Genomic DNA, 17,168 nt, shown 5'->3' on the forward strand with positions numbered 1-17,168 from the left:
TATTCTTTTCTTGCCTCTCACATAGAGCCTACAAAGTGGAGGTGTGAAACATAAATTGGTAAAGTGTTTCAAGTTTATTCACACTTCAAGTAAGGATGGTAAGAACTTCTCAACTCTTAATCTTGTGTTATACATGTATCATGGGAAGTATAAAAGGGTAGTTGGTATGTATATTCTTAAACTCTTGGCTTACTACCTGTTATGTTATATTCTTCATCTTGGATATAAAGATATATCTAACATCATTAAGCATATGTGCAGATGAAGAAGAAGAAGAAGAAGAAGAAGAAGAAGAAGAAGAAGAAGAAGAAGAAGAAGAAGAAGAAGAAGAAGAAGAAGAAGAAGAAGAAGAAGAAGAAGAAGAAGAAGAAGCCTACGAGGAGTTGATGAGTAAAACCAGATCGAAGTCTGTCAGACAGTCCACTGAACTGTTCAGATAACATCGTTCTCAAGAAATTGGAAATAGAACAGACTTTTGAACTGTTTCTATCATGAAAAAGGCTCAATTCTAAACAGAAGCCGTGAACAGTTGTTATATTCATTATAGTGCTTCTATTAGAATATCCTTAAGAAAACGTCTTATGAGCTTCTTTATGGACGAAAGCCAAACATATCACATTTCCGCTGCTTTGAATCAAAATGTTTCGTTCATAATAATTTGAGAAAATTTGATCCAAGAACCGATGAGACGGTTTTTATAGGATGTTCAAAAGAAAGCAAGGATTATAAAGTTTTCAATAAGAGAACCATGAGCTTCAAGAGAGTGTGCATATAATATTTGATGAAACTAATGTTCTTAATGTTTAATTACAGGATGATGATGATTTCGAGATTGCATTTGTAGATGATGATCCCCTTGATTTAGAAGAAGAGCCTTCGTCATCATTAGAAGGAACATGCGTGAAGAGCCCACAAATTCGGGGGGAACCGAATGAGAAAAGGAACTGTGTAATCAAGAGAAACCTACGAGCACAAATGATCATTAACAGACAGACACACATACGGTTTAATGCGGTATACAAACCAGACAACCATTGGCTCGGGTGATTCAGAAACCACAAACAGGGAAGCTCGGCCAATCGAACGGACACCAAGATCTTGTTCAATCTACGTCTGAATCAGAGATATTTGTTCCTCGACGTATGAAGCATCAAAGCTCGCATCCTTTGGATAACATCTCGACCAATATCAATCAGAAGAGCTCAACCATAGCCACCAAAGGAAGTGAATGCATCTACTCATTGTGGTTCTTAAATCCTATGGGTAAGACAACAATTACGGGATTGAGGTATGATTATTAATGCGTGATTTTTCATATGATAACACGAGTGCTTTTATCTTTTTTTCAAATATCCCGTACATCACTTTTTTCATGATCATATAGAAAAAGGGAACATATGCTTAAAATTTTGGAAAAGTGAAGATCAGTTGTTCGACATTTTCACTAAACCATTGGCTAAGGAACAATTTGAGAAAATCCGATTAGAATTAGGTCTATTGAATAGTGGCTCATAGTCAATTTTGTCCTAAAATTAATTCCTCGATGATTGACTAGAATGGAGTAGTTGTGATATTGAGTTGGTAAATTCTCCTTTTCGTTATTGAGCTTGGTTGTAGTCTACTTACTCTAGTCGTTTATTTCTTTCAAATAGATTAGTAATAAGTTGACATGTCTTTTGAGTTGTTACTATGATTACATATTCATGTGCAAATTTGGCAAAATACATATAACCGCATTCCTATTACCTTACCCATATCTCCATAATCATCATATCTATTTCCACGGACCTTAATACCTATATTAAGCCTCCCTCTTCCTTTCCCAATTACCGACCCAAACTCAAACACTCCCAAAACCCAAAACCACCAACAAATCCAACACTATGACACCCTACCAAATACAACCAAACCCGACAGCTCAACCCAAAATCCATTTCCTTTACCTACACCCATCACCTAGCCAACCACCATCTATAACCCATATGCAACCATTTCCGAGCAACTGGCTACAGAAATCGAGGGGCTCTACAATCGTGACACACATTCTGATGCCTCTACTATTTGCTTATCAAAGTCATAAAGGGATTGTGAATCTTGTGATTGAGAAACTTGTGGTTGACGGAAAAAAAAAAAAAAAAAAAAAAAAAAAAAAAAAAACTAAAGCTTCGAAAAAAAAAAAGCTTCAAAAAAAAAAAAAACGAAAAGCTTCGAAAAAAAAAAAACTTGAAAAAAAAAAAAAAAAAAAAAAGCGGGAAGTGAAAAGGGTGGGCTTGAAGCTTGTGAATGGCCTTGACCCAAATGCTTGTATCATCCATTCGTTCCCGGATCCTTGACGGTACTTATCAATTTGTGTTCAATTGCATTCGTCATACCATTACTCCTCGGATGTATTCTAGTTAAGGGAAATTGCTCTATTTTTGTTGCATATTAGAGTTGTTTATTGGCTTGCATGGACAGAGTTATGATGCATCTCATGGGACTATTAACATTGTTTGTTCTCGGTTGGTTCTCTCGGAGGAAGTGGCTTGTGGCCTCGGGATGGTTGTGAAAGAAATGGTGGCTATCAACAACAAACTTGCCCAACTTACCTCCATTCACATATCCTAGCCTATTTACCTTAACCTTATCCTTACCTTGCCTTGCCCCTTTTTATTTTGCCTACATCATTATGTTGAATATGTTTTCTGTTGGTACTCTCATAGATTGTCTTGTACTTATTATGATGATGTTTATCTGACTGTGTCCGGTAGCTACTTCTTTGTCTCTTTGACAATGGATGGATGCATTGACTCTTTTTGACCTTCATTCTCCTTTGATGATGTCAAGAGGGGAAAAGATTGGCGGACTTATAGTTCTTAGTAGCTACTTCGATTTAGACCTTTGACTATGGTGTTTTCCTTTTTGCGTTCCGAAAACTGATGGTTCAATTTATGTACTGATCTTATGTTTCCTATTTCTATTATTTGTCATGGAAATTGATGATGTTAAAAGAAGTATTCTTGTGTTGAGGGGGAACATAAGTCTATAGGGACTTGCCATCATCAAAGGGGGAATTTGTTGAACCATATTTATTGATGATGACAAGTCCTTAATCGTTTCTTGCCCTCTTAACTAATGCTTGTTGGCTAGACATGAAATGTGATAGGTTTGCAAGGACGGAAATCATTCATGGAAGCAGCTTGAAGCTTTGATCGAGTCTTAGTCCTTGATGTCTAGTTATTGTAAATGAGTCTTGAGTCAACTCGATTTACCTGTATTGAACAGTTCCGCAGACTGTTCAGTACAACACAGATTATAAGAGCACGACTAAAACTATTTTCTGAAAGTTTTTGAAAATATCTTTAGTTGAGAAATATTATTTTGGACGTGATATTCTGGTGAGATAAGCTTCCTTATTTTGTGGAAAATTTACTTGGAAAAGGAGGAAGTTATCTCATCAAGAATAAGTCAAATGATCTTTTATGCCAAAAGATATTCTAGTATTATCTTCAAATATTTTCTTTCCTTATTTTAGGAGATAAGATCAACAACCAACTCTCCTATAAATAAGACATTATATTTCAAAAATTATTGTCTCACTCAAGCACTAAAAACGTGAACTTTGCAAACAAGATTAAAAGTTTGATTTTTCAATTGTTTTGCAAAAACCTTTTTGAGTCGTGCCTTTTGAACTTATTTTTTCGAGTCCTTAAGATCTCATATCTCTAGGCAGTTATTTGTTCTCCATTGTTCTAACTTGTGAACCTTATAAGGAGACAAAAGAGTTGTAATTTTCAATTTGTGAGAGAGTATTTTATTGGGGTACGAGGTTGTACTCGAGTCGCACGATCGGGGTTGATCGTGGGGGTTTTCTTTGTAATCGGGTTTGGTTATAAAGAAAATATTAATAAGAGAGAGGGTGGACGTAGACCTTTAGAGAGTAGGTCGAACCACGTTAAAAATCTTGTGTCTCGTGCCTTTTCTCTTTATTTGTTTTATTTCTCGTTCTTTCTTATAGATCTTGTTTCACGCATACGAACAGAACAGTACAGCACAATTCGTATTGTTTGAACAGTCACCGAGACTGTTCAATTCGCCTGTGTACTGTTTCAGTATCGAACGAGAACTATCCTTTCGCTTTAAAGTTTAATTTTTTAAAAGGGTACTTAATTCACCCCCTCCCCCTCATAAGTACCGGATCGATAAACTCAACATACTGCAACACCTACGCACAACCAACAACAACAAGCTACCAAAGCCCACCACCAACATAACTATGATATTATGGTTAAGCCATGAATAACGACAAATCACTATTTACGTCACGACTAAGCACACCGTACGATCATGATACACCCATGAAAAAAGAGCAAGCATATACTGCATCGTCGTCGCGACGGTAATGAAACTGCCCAAAATCGGTACCATTGTGCCACGCTTCATCAAATTAACTAGTTTTACAAGTATAGGAATCTATATCGTTTCATAAGACACACACGGCGAGTGCGAAAACTTGCCGTAACGGAGGAAAACAGAGCATATAGGATGCTCCCCTGACTGTAGATTAACACGTTGATTTTATGGTATATGACCATATTTTGAATGATTAATGAAGAAGGAATGTTTTTTGTTGAGAAACATATGTTGTATTTATGTTTTGTGTGCATTGTAGGCTTGTAGCTAAGTGTATTGGCAAGATATAAACAAAATGAGAAATTATGTAAAATTGTAGCAACTTAGTATTGAACGAGAGTTGAGATGACGGTGTGTTTTGCAGAGAATTGCATTTAGAGTATTGCGTCATTTTGTATAAGGTAATTTCGGAGGAACAAAAGTAAACACCCAAATTTTAGAGTTTGTAGAGCACATTAATTGACGGATAAAATTGCAGAGGAAAAGTAGAGAAATAGGAGATGAAGCATTAAAGGGTAGTCGCTGTCCTGGACAGCGAGAACTTATCTCATATTAAAAAAAAAAAAAAAAAAATCAAATGATGACGTGGACCCATTTTTGGTAAATAGTTTCAAAGCAACACCATTTTGGTAAATAGTTTGGGTTTAAACCCCATTTAACCAAAAACTTCGCCATTTTATCAGTGAAAAGTTGCAGGCATGCCTCCAAAGGCGGATCCAGCTACTGGGCTGTATGGGCTACATCCCAACCCATTTTCAATGTTAAAATTTTATACATCATTACATATTCAGTAAGACAGAGTAGTGTAGTTGGTTAAAGGTGTTGTCACAAGGTTGTGGGATATGATGGTAGGCGCTAGTTCCATACCTACAGTGATCAATTTGTAACACATTTTCCTATTTTTTTGTTGTTGCATTAATTAAATCGTAACAATATGGTCTTTGTAAAGAAAGCTAATGATGAATACTTGCATTATTAAGTTGAATTCCAAAAAAGTTAGTATAAGTCATTTGTAGAATTAAAAAAACACAAGTACTCCGTATTTCAGAAAGGGAGGCGGGATCGTAAGATAAGATGGTTTGTTAATTTAATTTACTAGGCAACTATTAACAAAATTGTGGGTAGCATTGAAAAATATATTTATACGAGTATATACTTTTTAAAAACTTGCTCGGATATTTTTATAAGAAAGAATTAGTATCGTGTAATTCTAATTGAACTGGTTTCGCCACTGGTCAAGGCTACAACAATAAACTACGAGGAGTTTACATACATACAACCATATAACTTCAATTCGCATAACGACTGACAACCGACTTTAAACTAGCGCTACATACTTTTAATTCCTGAATTCGACCCTGCATATCTCATCAGTTTATCTTACATGCATACCTATAGAAAGCAACAACCAACATCTTCACCAAAACTCTCAATGGACCTCACCACAATTTTATTCATAGCAAGTTGGGGATGTTTACACACCCTCCAACTCAGGAGGTATGATTGAATATAAGGAAAACAGATGAGTTTGTTAACTAACTAACTAACTAACAAGAGTTAGTTACAAACTCTGTTAGGGTTGTTAAAGCTACCCTATATATTCTTTCATTTTATATGTCAGTTTAATCCTTGTATAAAACATAGACATAACTCTTGTACTTACAATATTCACTAGACAACTTCTATTCTCTTACAATTGAATTTCTTTCTCTCTTTATCAAATTCATCTAGCAATCAAATGATTTAATCATGATGAATTTATTTGAAGTTCATCAACAACAATATGTTGTCTAATTACACCACGAATTATAAATGTCTGGAAGAGCTCGATTGATATTTCAAGAGGCAATCCACACCGATGCAATGAAACCAAAGGGCCTACGACAGGGACGGAACGACCGGAATAATCGACCGGTTTACCAGTTAAACTAAAAATTGGTCAGATTACCGTAGCTGATAATTTCTGAACAAACACATAGCTTTCTTCATTCTTTCCGGGTTCTTCAGGTACTCAATTCTATCGTGGCCACGCGGATGAATATCGTCTGAGTATGGTATGTCATTTGGGTATTCGTATTCAGCTCTGGATAGCTCAATTAGCGCTACTCGAGGGTCATATCCTGCTGAAGCCATCAACATCATTCCTATGTAATCCGCTTCAAGTTCCTGCCTGAATTAACAAATAATTTCCATATTCAGGTTCGATCAAGAGACCATCTCATAAGGGAATTAGCTATGCAAGTACCGGTATATGTCACCAAAAATATATGATTCTTAACCTGTTAACTTTATAACACAAAAGATGTAAATAATGTGTTATGTCTTACCATGACACGGTCTAATGCATAAAAGTTTGGAGCTTAGAACTTGTACATACCTTCGGGGTGAATAGTCTTTCCCAATCTTCTCAAGTTTGATCTTGTTGTTAGAGGTTACAAAATGTTGATACACAAAAGACATAATCTTATTAAATAATGCGGCTTCGAATATATATCTTGAACAATCCGCTATTACTTTATCCATTAGGTGTCGAGCTATTGCATGTCCCATCTGAAAAAGAAAAAAAAAACGAGAACAATAAAATTATTTAAAATGCTAATTATTCTCATGTATGCCGATTTTATACGCATTGTTTAAACCGTAAAATAGATCCATCTTAATAATTTTATATTCAAAAGTGGAGGGAAATAGTACTATCAACATGGCAACATCCATATTTGATTGTACTTTCCCTATATATATACCGAATTTATTTTCGCAGTACATTTTTTACTCATCATAGTACATTTTGCTCCAAATTTTCCATTTGTTTGCCCCTGACTAAATATTCCAAACCTAATTCTCTCTACTCTTTCTCTATTGTTGAATCCTTAACCTCTTTCAAACTCCATCTAATTCTTCAATTATTTGAATGATTATTCAAGTATATAGCAGTACTTAATTCATTAATCCATTATTATCAATTGAATTGACTCTCTGTTATAGATTTTTTATCTTTTCTAATTAGGGTTATGTTGAAATTAATTAAGGGCTAATTGGTGTGCAATGGTGACGGTATTAGTGTAATTGGATGTTGTCGGCGACATGAGTAAGCCCCGCCGACAAAAAGGACGATAGAGGTAATCGCCATAACCGTTCAACGGAGTCAAGTACTGCATTTAAAGAAAAATAGCACTAAATGTCGTAGTAGAGCAATTAACAATAGTCTTCAACATAGTAATGTCCACGTAATACAACAATTAAATAGCCTTCCTACCCACTTAAACCCACAATGCAACCCCACCGTCGGCAACCTAATCGGTCGGCAAACCACCTCCCTCTAACGTCGACAACAGTTATTATAGTGTGGGTGCGTAAAATAGGAGGAAAATGGGTGTGTGAAATTAAGATAATAGATTAGAGAGAAATTAGAGAGGGAAAATGGGAGGATGAAATGAGAAGGGTATTATTGTCAACAGTGTACTGTAATGAGTAAAATTTGTACTGCGAAAATCAACACCCTATATATATAGTCGATTAATAATTACTTTCTTTTAAAGTATAAATTGACTAAGCACAAACGTAATAACTTTATAACATGCACATTCCAACTAAACGAATTGCTGCAATTCATGTGAATTTTAATTCCTGTATGAACCAAACAAGGTCTATATAAGATGATGCATGGAGGGAAACGAATTGCTGCAATTCATGTGAATTTTAATTCCTGTATGAACCAAACGAGGTCTATATAAGATGATGCATGGAGGGAGTATTTAGATAGTCGAGTGTGAATACGAACCTCGTGGCCAATGTTACTGGCCAGTTCTTCATCTGAACAACTGTCAATCATTTTGGTGAGAACAAATATATGTTTACCAGAACACAAACGTGCATTATACACTGGAGAATCAATCACAGTTATTTTCCATTCAGCACCTTCCAAATGCTTAGTACTATACCTTCTCTTAAACCATGATGTCCTGCTATTCAATATATCACATGATGATTTTCTCAAGGCGTGACCCGACTGTCGTCCTACGGTCCAAACCGGGTTTGATTCATTGCCCGGTTCATACGCTACAATACTAAACTCCTTCTGTAACCCTAGCGTGTCATACATCCCTTGCCCTAATTTTCTTGCTATCGACGCAACACGTAAAGTCTTCTCGTGTGTCGATGGCAGAACTTTACTACTTTGAAATTCATATCTTAATATCACTGTCTCTACATTTAAATCCGCAATAAACCGGGTTCCAAGTAATGATAAGCGCTTAGGGAGTGACCTAAAAGCCAAGTGTCGACGATTCGAGAATGGGACACGTTCTACCTTAAGGAGCATGCACATAGCAAGTATTGCTACACAAGATACCTTACGAAACTTGGTCATGATGCTTAATGCCAATCTATGTGGCTTTGATGACGCGATTACCGTCATTGATTTCACGGTGGTTGGCGTAGGACGACCGTTCTTCGAGAAACGATGATTATTATGAGTGTTATTATCATGCTTTTTCACAAGAGATGATTGAGAAGCTTTTGTGAAATTTGAACTCAGTTGCAGAAGCTTTAGTTTAATGCAGCTAATTAAAACCATTATGCGTGTGTTTTTGTTAGGAGCTTTAAAAGTACTTAATTTAATTAGTTTGGTCCGATCCGTTTATATATATAACTGGTTGCTCTAAGAGTACACGTTAAAAAAACGTTATATAATATAATATAATAAAGATTAAGAATTACTGAATTAGGAACAACAATTAGGAATAAGGAAAGCATAAATATGGTAAGTCATGGACTCCTGATCATGATAGGAGTAGGACAAATCTGCCCTCCAAGGTTTCTCTAATTGCTTAATTAATTTGGAATTAGGAAAGCATTGATTTCACTGTGGTTGACGTAGATTTCTAGTTGATGTATTATGCGTCTGTTTATTTGTGAAGAGCTCTCTAATTGCTTAATTAATTTGGTTCGTTTATATAAGGATTAATTAAGTGCTCGTTTGGTTGCCCGTTGGAATCTAACTCCATATGAATATCGAAATCATGGGAATTAAGTTCCCACATGAAATTCATGTGATTTTAGCAAACCTGTTTGGTTGCCTATACAGGGATTTAATTCCACAGGAGTTTGCAATTACCTAGGGGGAGCTAGGTAATTGAACTCCTCCACATTGTGGAGGAGTTTCCAACTCCTTAGAAAATTAAATTCCCACATTTTGCCAAAAAATGGGAAACCAAACAAGTCCCTCTTTTTCTAATTCATGGGATTTTTCAACTCCCATGAATTTTAAGGGGTAACCAAACAAGCACTGAATAAGATAGTATGAAGTCATGAACTCCTGATCTTGATGGGAGTAGTAGTAGTTCGGAATTTAGGTGCCTTTCAAGATTTCTCAATTTGTCACGGTTATTTATTTATCTTTTGTTATTTATTCTCTCAGTTTTAAAGGTCATAAAATTTGACCATAAGTATATTTGAATAATACAATAAAACATCCAAAATATACAAATTATGTATGATGTATACGTTATTACAAGACCGTTATACATCAATACAATTTGTGTTCAAATATATTTTTCTGAAGCAATGACAATGTATGTCACCCAACCAATTCATGGTAATATGAGTTGTCAACGATAATTCTTACTCTTATCAGTTTACCGTGTGTATATCTTATGTCATTTTCCATATCCATCTTGTATCCCGTGTCTATACATTCACTTCACTCGTTATAACAAGAAGTCAATACCACACGAGATGAAAAATGAGACACGGAAATATGATAAATGAATTTACACTCAGACGATTAGATTTGATAAATATATGACTTGATCAAGGCCTGAAATGACATATTTTGATTATTATGAACTCGAATCCAAACTACCCGAATTGAACAAACCCGACTCAAAACTTAATGGATTTGATGTTGACCTAGCTCAAATCCATCCAACCATAAATTCATAGTTGATCATCAGAATTATTCCAAGTGACCTAAACAACCTAAAACAGTTAATTTTAAATCATATTAATAATACACATACGTACACAAATTAAAATAACGTCAATTATTTTACACTTCTTAGTTCTTACTAGTAGAGTACTTTTACAAAATAGCTTTCATTAATCAAAATTCTACATAATAATCCAAAATAGCTTTGTAGCGCAAATCAAGACAAAAATAACCCGATCCGATTAACCTATTTATCGTCTTTGACATTACAAGTCAGCTCAAGCAAGTAGCCAAGTAGCCAGTAGGTACCAATGTATCATCGTCCTACTATTCAAGTCAATTCTTCTATTTTCCACTTTTTTCCCTTTTCTGCTTTTTCCCTCGTTAATCATCTTCCCACAACAACTAATTTGTGTTTTAGGTATCAAACCCTACGAAATTAATCCCAATTATTCTACTACATTCATCGAAAACTCCAAAAATTAGTTAATTCCGACAAAATTAAACTTCGATTTCCAGCTTAATTTGTTGATTACCGTTGCGTAACGAAGATTCGGAGGTTTCCGAGGGGTAATTTCGGAAATTCGGAAGGTTTTGATGGCGGCGACAGGAGAAGGTAAAGAGAAACTAACAGTTGCGGAGTTGAAGGAGAAGCATAGCGTCGCAATTGAACAGGTTAATTCTCTTCGTGATCAGCTCAAGCATCGTCGTAGGCTTCTTCTTGATACCGACGGTTTGTTTTTTCGTTTATTTTTTGTGCTGATTGATTGTTTAATGTGATGTTGTTGGAGAAATTTATTGAGATTGTTGATTGATTTTGATTGATTATTGGCAGTTGCGAGTTACGCTACGGCGCAAGGGAAGGCGCCGGTGAGTTTTGGACTGACTGATCTTGTATGTTGCCGGACATTGCAAGGTCATACCGGAAAGGTGAGGTTTCGGAATTGTTAAGAAATTGTTTGATTTGGATTATAGAGTATTGTTGTCGTATTATGATACTAGTTTAGATCGTATTTATTGAGTTTTTATTTTTAGAAAAAAAAAAAATTAACTATAAAACTAATCCAAAAAAAAGAGTAATGTCATGAATGTGTATATTTTTAAACAAAATTAATGAAATTGTTTATAAATTTTTTGTTAGCATATTTTTTAGGTACGATTTAGCATACAAATAACGAATTTTTTATGACAAAAATCTTAGAGACGAATTTTAAATAAGGGATTATATCAAAATAGGAAAGTAAATAAGAGATTTTATCAAAATAGGAAATGTGCTTTAGGCGGGAAAACTTAAAGCTTTTCCTATTCTTTTAGTATATATAAGGAATGATTTAGGTTTGAGTGCAATGTAGGGGTGGGTGGTTCTAGCTCGATATTCGATAATGTTCTAGTACTTCGGCTGTGGGTTTTTTATAAAAAATAATGGGAAAGGTAGGGGAGGGGGGAAGAGGGGGGAAGAGGGGAGCAAAGGGAGGGAAGGGAAGTGGAGGGGGAATGGAGGGAATTAAATTTGCCGTGTAAGAGGGAAATGAGGGAACCGTTTTCCCTACCTTCAATAAATTCCTCCTCCTTCATTTTGCCATAACTATATAGGGACTTTTGGTATCCTTTTATGCTCATAATAACTATTACACCTAATTAGGGCCCTATTGGTATCCTTTTATGCTCATAATAACTATTACCTATATTTCGGAGCTAGGCGAGTTTTATTTATCAGTATGATGAAGGGTAAGGGGTTTAGAGAGGAAGGACACTCCTTTTGCTACGGTTACTATATGGCTCAATTGTGGGATGAGGTGCTCTAATGTCAAATTGTTGGGATTGAAGCTTATCATAGAGTTTTAGAGTAGCTAAAGAATAGAGAATTGTCATTTTTGGTGTTATGTAATTTCGTTTTCAATCATAAAGTTATTTTAATTCTAAGAATTATGGTAGGTATATTCATTGGACTGGACCCCTGAAAAAAACCGAATTGTTAGTGCATCTCAAGATGGGAGGTTAATTGTGTGGAATGCCTTAACAAGCCAGAAAACTCATGCCATCAAGCTGCCTTGTGCATGGGTGATGACATGTGCTTTCTCTCCTAGTGGTCAATCGGTTGCCTGTGGTGGTCTTGACAGTGTTTGCTCGATTTTCAACCTTAATTCTTCCGCTGATAGAGATGGAAATCTCCCTGTCTCAAAAACTCTTAGTGGGCACAAAGGGTACGTGTCTTGCTGCCAATATGTTCCAGATGACGATAACCATTTAATTACCAGTTCTGGTGATCAAACTTGCATTTTGTGGGATATATCAACTGGCTTAAGAACTTCCGTCTTTGGAGGTGAATTTCAATCTGGACATACTGCTGATGTCTTAAGGTACTTATTAGTCTTCCCTCTCCTTTTAAGCGTAACTTTATGGTTGTACTTTTCAGCTTGAGATATTCTTTGTTTACAGAATTCTGGTTACTAGTTCCCCCAGTGGTCTAGTATGTGCTGCATCCCTGCATGTCACATTGTTGCTCGACTATAGGAATCTGCATACGTTGACCACACTGAGCTGCCGTTGTTTCATAATGCTTTAACTTTGTGTATTGGTATTTCTATATTCTTGTATGAATGAAAGAATTGAATTCTGAAGAGGTAATGATTTATATTAAATCACATCGAAGTAATTAAAAATTCAAAATCTGCACCAAGTAATCAGTAATCATCTTTGGCTCACTAGATAGAGTGAAGCTGCTGACATAAAGGTAGGCTCGGGTTCAAGTATTTATAGAGCTGACTTTTTTTTTGGATTTTTGTCAAGTTGTTTTATTCTTACTTTTTCGGCCCCTACAAGTCTACAACCCATAAAATTTGCATTTTGCATCCCCAAGCCTAAAATGCTGACTTTGCCGATGGTTCCAAGTGGATCACTTATAAAGTTTATGATTTGGATTGTGCATTAGAATTTTGCCTTAGCGACTCTTTTGAGCCATGTGTTGATGTCCTCGTGTTTAAGAGTATATAAAGTGATAAACGTGTATCAGGTGAGCTTCCTTAGATCTGCTCTTATTTCTACAATTTACAGTTGTGCAAATTGCCTAGATTCTGGTATTTTGTTCATGTTTGTCAGTATATATACCCTATTCCGTCTTCTTTGCGTTGGTACCTAAAGATTTCTTTGTAATTTGCAGCATATCAATAAATAAATCAAACAGTAGGATGTTTGTCTCTGGCTCATGTGATGGGACTGCTCGACTGTGGGATACTCGCGTTGCTAGTCGTGCGTCGCGAACATTTTATGGCCATGAGGGAGATGTTAATGTTGTTAAATTCTTCCCAGATGGCAACAGATTTGGCACTGGCTCAGATGATGGCACATGCAGGTTGTTTGACATACGTACTGGACATCAACTTCAACAATACTATCAGGAGCATGCTGAAAATGAGGTTCCTCATGTGACAACCATTTCTTTCTCCGCGTCAGGAAGACTTCTTTTTGCGGGATATTCAAATGGGTCCTGTTATGTCTGGGACACATTGCTGGCAAGGGTATGCACTCTTAATGTAGTCTGTTTACATGAATAGACATTTGCAATGGTTGACTGTATTTTTGTACCTTGCTTCCTAGCACCTATTCTTCATGAAGTTGGCTTCTGTAAAAATATGAGAGGAACAACTAAAAAGGAGAGATTCAGTTCGTTTGGGTAGTATTCATAATGTTTTTCCTTTTTCTTTTTCTCTTTCTTTTTATTGTGTCAATATGTTGCTTTCATATGATGGTTTACTCTAATTATTCTGAGAATAACCCTCCCTTTCATTTCCTTCCACCCCCTCCCCTTCCCTTCCCTCCTCAAATGCTATCCAAACACACCCTTACTCTCTGGACTGGTATTGCTCGTGAAATAATTAATGAATTATAAGTGAAATCATAAAATTGAAAACCAACTTATCCAAATATAATAAATGTGTGATCTTGGTTATGGATATAACAACTAGTTTGCCGGTATTGTAGGTGGTGTTGAATTTGGGAACTCTACAGAACTCGCACACAGGGAGAATAAGCTGTTTGGGCTTATCAGCTGATGGAAGTGCTCTATGCACTGGAAGTTGGGACTCCAATCTAAAGGTTAGCCTAGCTGCCTAGCATTTATGTCTATGTTGTAAATCTCGTTTATTTTCAGCTTTTTGTAAACATTCTGGTATTCTTCATGGTCTGGTAAAGCTGCACTCATCTATACTGTAGATTGTTATCATACTATGGTGCACAGAGAAGCAATTCTGAAACTGTTTAATTTAATTGAGTCATCCCGCCTTAACATTCACAAATGATTGAGCCTTTTACCTCACGCGTCTTCCTGGATGTCTTTTTCTACAAGCTCATTATGTAAATTGTAATCCCTCTGGATGCTGCTCCAATTCGTAACAGCTAGGGAGCACAAATTTTAGACCGGAGAGTCCTGTTTTTTAACTTGCATAAAAACAATTCACCTTGATCACCAGAAGTCGAATCGTTGCTAATATATTTTTGGTTTTTTGGCACACAGATCTGGGCTTTTGGAGGACATCGTCGGGTAATCTAACTCCAAATGACAGATAGCAGTCTTTCAGTCTTCCTGTACGCCAAACATGTGCCATTGTGCTTAAGATCCATTGTAAATTGCGCGCCTGAGTTGTGTTATTGTAAACCTGATTTGCAACTGCTAATGAGAGTTCCTTAAAGCTTCCCTTGTTCGCCGGATATGTCGGAGGCTTTTCATTGCGAATTTGTGTTTGAATTTTGTATGTGAATTTGTAGAATGCTCCAAAATGGCATTTGCTGGGGATAACATTGTTTCTGACCGCTTGCATATCCAGCACCTTGCCACTTTGATGCGGCTGTTATCGATCCCTGATTATTAACGCCATATGGCATTTCTCCATTTCATACGAGTCCAAGACTCGCTATGCAGTCTATGCTATCAGTTTTAGTCTATGAGCCTCTTGTATTATAGAAAGAGGAGTTGAATTATGTAATTTGTATGTACCCTTTGTGTATTCCGGTGTATCGACATCTGTTCTGGCAATTTATTTACATTTTTCGTATTTGGGTGTTTTCGTCATTTTTTTTTTTTAGTGTGTAAAAGTTGCTTTTTCACTTTTTTCGTATTTCTTAAAATAAACATTTCCCCTGTGACAGTCTTTGTGCAAGAGTAAACGTATAGAATTGATTTGTACGGTTGGACTAAAAACGTTGCTTCCGTTAAAGTCCAAGGGCGCTCGAGTTTTTCTCTCGAGTTTAGGGGCAATTTTGGTACCCTGTTCTTAATTGCCAACCATTTCTTATCATATCTTATCACATCCCTGTAAATAAATACCTGAATCATTATTCTTTTCCTCCCAAAATCCAGAAATGCTCATCTCCCTCCATACTATAACAGCCACACATTACTGCTCTCGTATTCGGGTATTAACCCGCTGCTCTCTCTCCCCTACGCCTCTCACGACTATCCGTTTTCACACAGATTACCACGAAAAACTATCGTACTTGAGGAATCTCGGATTGGTCGATTCAAACCCAAGAAACCCCAATGTGCCATCCCGAAAATGTTTGGATCAAATACTTGTCATAATAAACTACCTCAAATCCAAAGGTTTTTCCGAGAATGACTTCCAAAAACTCGCTTCCACATGCCCTAAACTCTTTTCATCTGGCCTTGAACCAGCCGACATTGAACCCGTGTTCATTTTTTTGGCTAAAGATGTTTCCGCGACATCCACAGAATCACGCGGACTGATTCTTTGTTGCCCCGGCATCTTGTTCTCTAACGTCGAGTTTTGCTTAAGGCCGACATTTGCCTTTCTCAAAGACATTGGACTAAAGAAGTTAAACTCTCCCACTAATCTTAATGCTCATCTTCTAAACACGCGCATTGGTAAGCTTGAGACAAAGCTTGCATTCTTAAACAGTATCGGATTTACATATGAAGAGTCATTAAAAGCGTGTGCTCGCTTGCCTGCGATTTTTGGTTATAGCATTGAAAATAATTTGCAGCCGAAGGTCGAGTTCCTGATAGGAGGAATGCAAAGGAGTATTGATGAACTGAAAGAGTTTCCACAGTACTTCGCCTTTAGCTTGACGAAGAGAATAGTGCCGCGGCACATGCATTTGAAGCAAAGGGGTGTTCATATCGCTTTGAAGCGAATGTTGATGCCTTGTGACGAGAAATTTTATGCGAAATGGAGATGATCTCATTCTAGAGCAACTTTACTTCTGGTAAGAGATCGTTGGCCGCGTCCAAAAAATATTTAGTTTTGAGATGATTTTTCAATACCATACTTGTAGCCTGTAGGCTCTACCAGCGGTGGCCGGTGGTTAGTTGCCGTTCTGCAAGCCATATATCAAAACATGGGAGTTGTCAGTTGTGTATTCCACTTTGCTCAGGATCAAGGATCTCGTTGGTTTCCAGATGACGTGTATCACAGCCAAGGGGATAAATCTCCGAGACACATTTTTGTGTCTTGTTATAGGTATTTTTTCGCAACTCAGTCGATTAAGATGACTAGATGAGTAAAGATTTATTCGATCATTTGGCCAACTTTGATCGTCCCTTCAAGAATGTAGTGGAGGTTGAAGTTAATTTTCGTGTTCAGCCGTCTGTACGCCTTCCACACACATTTGTTACCTGATGTAGTTACTTTGTTGTCTTAGTTTATTTTATTACTAAAATAAGTGCATTTGACCATATGAGTCAAATGTCATCTGTATAAGAATTTTTTTTTTTTTACGGCTAGCCAAAAAAAAATTAAGTTTATTTAATGGAATTATTATATGTTTAAGATCGTACAGACTACAGAGTATATTTAGCTAAAAAAATTACAAACTCGCGCTAAAATACACA

General features: G+C 36.4%; 3 protein-coding genes across 3 annotated transcripts; 2 read left to right on the plus strand and 1 right to left on the minus strand.

The window, feature by feature from the left end:
* Positions 1 to 6,336: 6,336 nt before the first annotated feature.
* LOC141612994 (mitochondrial metalloendopeptidase OMA1-like) lies at positions 6,337 to 8,968 on the minus strand. The gene is made up of 3 exons (XM_074431737.1): positions 8,174 to 8,968; positions 6,770 to 6,942; positions 6,337 to 6,562 (listed from the first exon to the last, which is right to left on the minus strand). The coding sequence occupies exons 1-3, from the start codon at positions 8,966 to 8,968 to the stop codon at positions 6,337 to 6,339; spliced, it is 1,194 nt and encodes a 397-aa protein (XP_074287838.1).
* Positions 8,969 to 10,570: 1,602 nt separating this feature from the next.
* On the plus strand, positions 10,571 to 15,383 carry LOC141611212 (guanine nucleotide-binding protein subunit beta-2-like). The gene is made up of 6 exons (XM_074429692.1): positions 10,571 to 11,054; positions 11,157 to 11,251; positions 12,257 to 12,681; positions 13,482 to 13,839; positions 14,303 to 14,416; positions 14,835 to 15,383. The coding sequence occupies exons 1-6, from the start codon at positions 10,919 to 10,921 to the stop codon at positions 14,868 to 14,870; spliced, it is 1,164 nt and encodes a 387-aa protein (XP_074285793.1). The 5' UTR covers positions 10,571 to 10,918; the 3' UTR covers positions 14,871 to 15,383.
* Positions 15,384 to 15,601: 218 nt separating this feature from the next.
* Positions 15,602 to 17,114, plus strand: LOC141611214 (transcription termination factor MTEF1, chloroplastic). The gene has a single exon (XM_074429694.1). The coding sequence runs from the start codon at positions 15,680 to 15,682 to the stop codon at positions 16,514 to 16,516; it is 837 nt and encodes a 278-aa protein (XP_074285795.1). The 5' UTR covers positions 15,602 to 15,679; the 3' UTR covers positions 16,517 to 17,114.
* The last annotated feature ends 54 nt before the right edge of the window (positions 17,115 to 17,168 follow it).

This window comes from Silene latifolia, chromosome 11 (genome assembly GCF_048544455.1).
Source record: "Silene latifolia isolate original U9 population chromosome 11, ASM4854445v1, whole genome shotgun sequence".
Classification (NCBI taxonomy): Eukaryota; Viridiplantae; Streptophyta; class Magnoliopsida; order Caryophyllales; family Caryophyllaceae; genus Silene; species Silene latifolia.